This window comes from Hyperolius riggenbachi, chromosome 3, assembly GCF_040937935.1.
Source record: "Hyperolius riggenbachi isolate aHypRig1 chromosome 3, aHypRig1.pri, whole genome shotgun sequence".
Taxonomy (NCBI): domain Eukaryota; kingdom Metazoa; phylum Chordata; class Amphibia; order Anura; family Hyperoliidae; genus Hyperolius; species Hyperolius riggenbachi.
The window spans coordinates 51,254,302-51,262,257 of NC_090648.1; the positions used below are offsets into that span (position 1 = coordinate 51,254,302).

At 44.8% G+C, this 7,956-nt stretch overlaps 1 protein-coding gene across 1 annotated transcript in view; it reads right to left on the bottom strand.

Moving 5' to 3' along the window:
• The window catches only part of LOC137562602 (uncharacterized), a 64,045-nt gene extending 60,271 nt beyond the window's left edge, over positions 1-3,774 (bottom strand). The window contains exon 1 of the mRNA XM_068274106.1: positions 3,556-3,774. Within this exon, the coding sequence (XP_068130207.1) occupies positions 3,556-3,625 (70 nt within the window). The 5' untranslated portion in view covers positions 3,626-3,774. The remainder of the gene's footprint in view (positions 1-3,555) is intronic.
• Between the last annotated feature and the right edge of the window lie 4,182 nt (positions 3,775-7,956).

Here is a 7,956-nt window from a genome sequence, read left to right on the forward strand (position 1 = left end):
ATACAAAACTTTAACCTTCCTGGCGGTAACCCACGTAGTTCAGGGTAAGCCACGCAGGAGGTTTTCTCAGGCCCTGCTGGGCCGATTTGCATAATTTTTTTTTTGCATTCCGATCGCTGCCGCTACCCACCGACTAGTCGCCGCTCGCCACGCCGCCCCCCCTCCCCAGACCCTGTGCGACCCAATCAGGGCCAGGCAGCGCTGAGGGGAGGATCGGGACTCCCAATGACGTCACGACGTCGATGGCGTCTGTGACGTCATCCTGCCCCATCGCCATGGAGACGGGGAAGCCCTCCAGGAAATCTCGTTCTTTGAACGGGATTTCCTGATTGGAGATCGCCGGAGGCGATCGAAGAGGGTGGGGGGATCCCGCTGCACAGCGGCTATCATGTAGCGAGCCCTGGGCTCGCTACATGATTTAAAAAAAAAACCAACACGTGCTGTGCTGCCCCCTGGCGGTTTTTAATAGACCGCCATTTAAGAAGGGGGGGTTTGGGGAGGGGGGGGGGGTTGGTTGGAGCAGGAATGTGTAGGAATGTGTAGTGGGTTCTCCTCATGCCAACAGATCCCCCCGTTTTCCTTCACCCTCCTCCGTTACCGCGTAACGATCCCTCAAACTTACTTCCTGGTTGGGGGTGGTCATGGCTGACTGAGTAACGCTCCTCGGCAACGCATGTCTTTGATCGCATGGTCGAGAGCATTCTGCGTAGGTGCACTATGTAGTTGTAACGTAGTGCGCCTGCACAGATCACTCCCGGCGTGGGTGCGCAATCAATGACGCGCATCACCAGGCAACACCTGTGCAGTGCAGCTGCGACCACCCCAACCAGGAAGTAAGTTCAAGGGATCGGTACGCGGTAACGCAGGGGGATGGAGGAAAACAGGGGGAGCGGTGGGCATGAGGAGAGCCCACAACACATGCCCTGTTCTTACTTTGTTGTATGCGCTAAGGTATCCTTTGTTCTCCTAAGTTTGTCCTTATTTTGTTCTCCTTATGCTGGGAATACACGGTTCGTTTTTAAGCTGATAAGATGGTTCGATAGATAATTTCCGACATGTCCGATCTCGCCTTCGATACTTTGGCTGCTCGTTTTCTGATAGAAGTGAATGGAAAAAGAAAAATGAGAGGAATTGAGCGCTGAATCGAGCGCTGAATCGAGCGGCAAAAACGATCCAGAGCAGAAACGCACGGCAGAAACAACCCATGTATTCCCAGCATATGTTTATCCTTTGTTCTCCTAAGATCCTAAGTTTGTATGGTCTCCCTGTGTCTGCGGGGGTTTCTTCTGGGCACTCTGGTTTCCTCCCACATCCCACACCCCAAAAACATACAAATAAGTTAATTGGCTTCCCCCTAACTTGGCCCTAGTCTACAATACATACACTACACGATAAATACAGTACATAGACATATGACTATGATAGGGATTAGATTGTGAGCTCCTCTGAGGGACAGTAAGTGACAAGTCAATATATTCTGTACAGCGCTGAGCTATATAAATACTAAATAATAACAAAATATACATAATAAAGCACACAACCGTTCTAGTATCATAGGATCTATGAAACAACTCTTGTATGTATTATATGGGGTGTTTGTCACTCGAGTGTCTGTTAAGGGCCCTTTTCCACTAGCAATCGCTAGCGTTCGCGCTAAACGCTAGCGATTGCTGAATCGCAAGTGCAGGAAACTTCCCGGCGATTGCGTTCACGATTTTGCTATGCAATGCACTGCATAGCAAAATCGCGGCAAAGATCGATCCGCGGTGCGATCGCGTTTGAGTAAAAAACGAATCGCGGTAGTGGAAATTACCTACCGCAATTCCTATGTTAAAAAGCAAACCGTAGCGATTTCAAAATCACTAGCGGTTTGCGACTTTGCGATTCAGCATCGCAAACGCCGCTAGTGGAAAAGGGCCCTTAGGGTGCATTGCATAGCAAAATCATGAACGCAATCGCCGGGAAGTTTCCTGCACTTGCGATTCAGCAATCGCTAGCGTTTAGCGCGAACGCTAGCGATTGCTAGTGAAAAAGGGCCCTAAGTAGGATGATCTGTACTTGAACCTGACATAGTAAAACCACTACAGTAGGTCTTACCACTAAAAAAATAAACCAGAATAAGTATTTGTAGTTCAATAAAAACCTCAAGAATTGTCTAATCAACTTTTGTACACTTTTGTACACAAATATAAAATATTTCTACCAAATAAACATGCATCTCGGGGTCCTGAGACGATGTTGCCGACAATACAGCTGGGTACACAGCTAACACAGTCATTCATAAAGGAGGACATGCTGTTATACTCAGTGGCGTAGCTAAGGAGCTGTGGGCCCCGATGCAAGTTTTACATTGGGGCCCCCCAAGCACTCTATACATAACAGTTGATACGGCGCACCAAAATCTGCCACTGGCAACTACAGTGTCAGAGTTGCAAGAAGGGGATGGGGAACAGTGTGTTAATGATCAATACTATTCAAAGTATCTATAGAAGTGATTATTATGAGCACAGGACCAATAGAGAGCTAATACTGTATTTGAGGAAAGGCCCTTCGGGGCCCCTCTGGCCCAAGGGCCCCGATGCGGTTGCTACCTCTGCACCCCCTATTGCTACGCCCCTGGTTGTACTGTGTAGACCAAGAACTGCAGTGAAAATAACACATTTAATAAAATTATTTTTTACAATGTCCATTTATAGATTATTTAATCAGTGTTTGCCCATTGTAAAATATTTCCTCTCTCTGATTTACATTCCGAAATGTATCACAGGTGGTGACATCTTTAGTTCTGCCAGGTGATCTGTATGGAATGTTCGTTACTAAGAGTTCTGTGCACAGAGGGAGATACTGATTACTTGGCAGTTGGAAAAAGCCGTTATTTCTCACAATGCAACGAGGTTCATAGCTAACTGTCAGGACCATGGTCATGACATCACACGGTGGGAGGGGTTTCACTACAATATTAGCCATGCAGACCCCAATCAGTTACTGATTGGAATGAAGCTCAATGCTTGGTTAAAGTTCCTCTTTAATGCCCGGTACTCACCATGCAATTTCCCGTCAGATAGGTTGAATCGATAATTTCCGAAAGGTCTGATCAGGTTTCCGATCAATTTTCCAATCGATTTTCCAATCAATCCTGCATAAAATGACTTGGAAAATGGATCGGAAAACTGATGGGACCTGTCGGAAATGATCGATTCGACCCGTCGATCTGATGAGAAATTGAAGTGTGTACCAGGCATAAGAACCTCGGGTAAGTAGACCGTTGTTTTTTTTTAATTGCCTGAATATTACCTATAAAGGATAAGAGAAAACTCTATATTCTACTAGGAGAAGAGGAATCCACAGTGACAATCGCTGCACACAATGTCACAGCATGCCGCAGACTGAGAGGAGCATAAATCAACTGCTTATCCATTGTACCTCTGTCCCATTACTCAGCCCCTTTCATGCCTTCCATTCCCCCTTGCCTTGGCAATGCCTGTATGTATCTTGGTCATGCCGATAAAGTCATGCTAGATTTGATTTGACATACATCAGCAGTGATTTACCTACCTGGGTCAGGCAGCAGCACCAGCGTCAGGGAGAGGAGAACTGTGGCTCCGATCCTCATGGTGACATACATGATGTGAATGTAAATTCCAGCGACACGCGATCTCTTGTGTGAGCTTAACTCAGCTGCCTGCTGTGACTTCACAGTTCCTTATTGCTGCTTGTCTCCTTCCTTCGCCTTCTCCTGTGTGTGTCTCTCTCTATCTCTCTCTCTCCTCTCTCTCTGGTCTCTCTCCCTCTATCACTGCCCCTGCCTCTCTCCCCCTCTCTGTCCCCCCTGTAGACCCCTCTTGTTTCCCCTCCAGCTACAGCTCCAGTGTAGTCTGGCTTTGGTCTTCTGACTCATTAGATATCTTCCTGAAAAATTTACTTTCGCTTTTGCTGTACTTTCCCAGCTGCCATACATAGTATTTCCTCCCATCCGCGTCATGTAGCTGATTTCCATGAAAGCCTCCTGACAAGAAATAGGGATGATCAGGATAATTTGGAAAGTTTGATCTCACGGTAAATTGACCCATTTCCGCTTACTGAACTATTTGTCGAAGAATTGCCGCATGTTTTGCTTTAAACCAAGGATTGAACTGCATCCCAATCAGTAGCTGATAGCCCCTTTCCCACGAGAAATCTTTACCTTTTCTTGAAAAGACCATCTGGGGGGTCTATATGGCTGATATTGTGGTGAAACCCCTCCCACAGTGTGATGTCATGGCCATGGTCCTGACAGTTTACATAGAACTCTCATTAATGAACATTCCGTACAGATCACCTGGCAGAACTAAAGATGTCACCACCAGTAATACATTTCAGATTGTAAGCTCACAAGGGCAGGGCTCTCACTCTTTTGTGTTTTGGATTTTGTTACACATTTATTTATATTCATTCTGTCACTGTTATTACCGATTCTGTACTTTGGACTGATTCTGTACTTTGGACTGACTCTGTATTTTGTATATTGGTGTATGCCAGTGTCTGTATTATTATGTACCCCATGTTTGTTTCTTACTTTGCTCCACAGAATATGTTGGCGCTTCATAAATCAATAATAATAATAATGTAAATCAGGGAGAGGAGAGATTATACTATGAACAAGCACTGACTAAATAATTGAACATTAGAAACAATAAGCAATTGTATTCATTATGTGATTTTTTCGCTAGAGTTCCTCTTTAAAGTGTAACTGTCGGGCATAAAATCAAAAATCAACTCTTTATTTTTATCTGGTAAACAATAGGGTTGCGAACCAGGCAATCCAAAAGTTAAAACCACTATTACTTTTCTTGTTGATAAATGATCATTCCCCAGTTTACCTGACTCTTATTTGGTACACACAAAATTTGGTACACAAAAAGGAAGTTGCAGGGCATGCTGGGTCGTCCTTTTTTGCTGCTCTACTTCCCCTCAGACTTAACTAATGCAGCCTGATTGGCTGAAGCCTCTTTCCCTTCTGTTTTCCCCTCCCACACCTCTGTTCCTCTCTAATTGGCCAGTATTTCTCATGCTGAGACAATGCACTTTCTATAGTGGAGGGCAGGCAGTGCATACACAATCAGGCAGAGGAGATTAAGGGCAGGAAATGACATCAAGATTGGCTTCAAAATAGCCACACTTAAAGAGACACTGAAGCGAAAAAAAAATTATGATATTATGATTTGTATGTGTAGCACAGCTAAGAAATAAAACATTAAGATCAGATACATCAGTGTAATTGTTTCCAGTACAGGAAGAGTTGAGAAACTCCAGTTGTTATCTCTATGCAAACAAGCCATTAAGCTCTCCGACTAACTTAGTCGTGGAGAGGGCTGTTATCTGACTTTTATTATCTCAACTGTAAGTGAACTGTTTACTTTTTCTCTGCTAGAGGAGAGGTCATTACTTCACAGACTGCTCTGAAAGACTCATTTTGAAAGCTGAGTGTTGTGTAATCTGCACATATTATAGAATGATGCAATGTTAGAAAAAATATACCTGAAAATAAAAGTATGAGAATATTTTCTTTGCTGCTAATCTTCTAGTAATTATTCATAGTGCACAACCAATTCACTATATCATATTTTTTTTTTCGCTTCAGTGTCTCTTTAAAATGGGAAATGCTAAGAAGGATTTTCTCTTTTTTTACTGTAGAAAAATCACTAAAATCAAAACGTGGACAGTGCAATACATATGTTATGTAAGCAGAGCAAGTATTTATCTACTTATATCTGTGAGTTTTTTTCTGAGATAGTATGGCTGACAGCTTCTCTTTAACTTCTTACGGACCGCTTAACGCAGAATGGCAGTGGGTCTGCGGCTCTCTTGTCTCTCTCTGACACATATATGCATCAGTCGCGAGGAACGAGATTTGACGGGAGCTCCCGTGATGTGTGCAGCAGATTCCAGCCATCAGCCTACCAGCCAATGATCGGCGCTGGCAGGCTGTTTTTTTAAATAATTAATTACTTAGGTATTTATATAGCACTGACATCTTATGCAGCGCTGCACAAAGTATAATCTTGTCACTAACTGTCCTTCAGTGGGGCTGACAATCCAATCCCTGCCATAGCCATGTCTATGTATGTTTTGTGTAGCATATGTACCTTAGTCTAGGGCCAATTTAGGGGGCAGCCAATTAACTTATCTGTATGTTTTTGTTTTTTTTTGTTTTGGGTTTTTTTGGGGGCTTTTTTATTAATAAAATAAAAACTAAAAATAGCAGCAGCAATCCAATACCACCAAAGGAAATCTCTATTTGTGAGAAGAAAAGGAGGTAAAATTAATTTGGGTGCTAAGTTGTTTAACCGAGCAATAAACCATTATAGTTGTGAAGTGCCGAATTGTAAAAAATGGCCTGGTCACTAGGGGGTATAAACCTCTGGTCCTCAAGTGGTTAATATTCGCCTTTCGCAAGTTTGCTGGCAGATTTTGGGGTGACATTGCATTGAAGTGGATGCCGCTGTATTTAGCGGTTAATAGCATATCCCCCATACATGCTATAATCACCAAAATTGACAGGTATGTTGGGGAGAACAATGGGAACAAGTAGGAATGCTTTTTTTCTCCAAAAGACTTTGACATTTTTAAGAAAATAATTTTTGAAAAGTCAGATTGGAAAAATGGCTTATAAATGCAGCTAAATGACAGATAATATACCAACAGGGGCGTACCTGGTTAATTTAGAGCCTATTGCAAACACTGAAATTGCGCCCCTCTCCCCTTGCCCGAGCCCCTTTCCTCTCTAAAAACAGCAGCCTTTCTCGTGTACATGTTATGGTTGCCTGTGGGTTTTTTTTGGCTCGAGATATTGCTGAAGTTATTTTTTGTTAAATATCTCTTCTTATTCCCTCTCTGCCGTCTATCCTAACAAAACAAGCCAAGCATGAACTACATACATAAGTTAAGAAGCCATGTTCCCCAGATAACATAAATAATCTGACCTAAGGTCTGAGTGATAGGGGTGCTGCACAGGGGCAAGCATGGAGCCCATGTTGCTGTGGCGCCCATGGCACGAGCCATGCCTGCACCCCTCTAGATAGGCCTCTGTGTACCAACCTAGGAAAGTTTGTAGGCTAAATAGCTCCCAAGTTGAAGATGTAAACCCCTCCCCCAATAGATTTGAACACCCTATTGTTATGTGGTAACCAGAGGTCTCATCAGTATTAGGTAGCCAGATATAGCCCCCAGTATTAGGCAGCCAAATGCAGCTCCCCTAGTATAGGTTACTAAATTATCCTGCAGTATAGGTAGCCGGATGTAGTCCCCTTCCGTATAGGTAGCCCCCCAGTACAGGTTGCCAGGTGACCCCTGCAGTATCCAGTAAGTAGCCAGACCAGATGTAGCCCCCTCCTCTCCCCCCCCCCCAGTATAGGTAGCCAGATGTAGTCCCCCCAGTATGGATCCATCTGAAAATGCCGCCTGCGAATAATGGCGCACGGTGTTGCCGCTAATCCGTTTGTCGCTTATCGCTATTTAATGTTAAAGTCTTATTGTTATTTAGTGTTAACACACACAGAACCCTCTCTGTACCTATCCCTAACCCTAAGACCCCCTGGTGGTGCCTAACCCTAAGACCCCCTGGTGGTGCCTAACCCTAACCACCCCCCTGGTGGTGCCTAACCCTAACCACCCCCTGGTGGTGCCTAACCCTAACCACCCCCCTGGTGGTGCCTAACCCTAATTACCCCCCCCTAGTGGTGCCTAACCCTAACCACTTCCCTGTTGGTGCCTAACCCTAACCACCCCCCTGGAGGTGCCTAACCCTAACCACCCCCCTGGTGGTGCCTAACCCTAAGACCCCCTGGTGGTGCCTAACCCTAACCACCCCCCTGGTGGTGCCTAACCCTAACCACTTCCCTGGAGGTGCCTAACCCTAACCACCCCCTGGTGGTGCCTAACCTTAACCACCCCCCTGGTGGTGCCTAACCCTAAGAC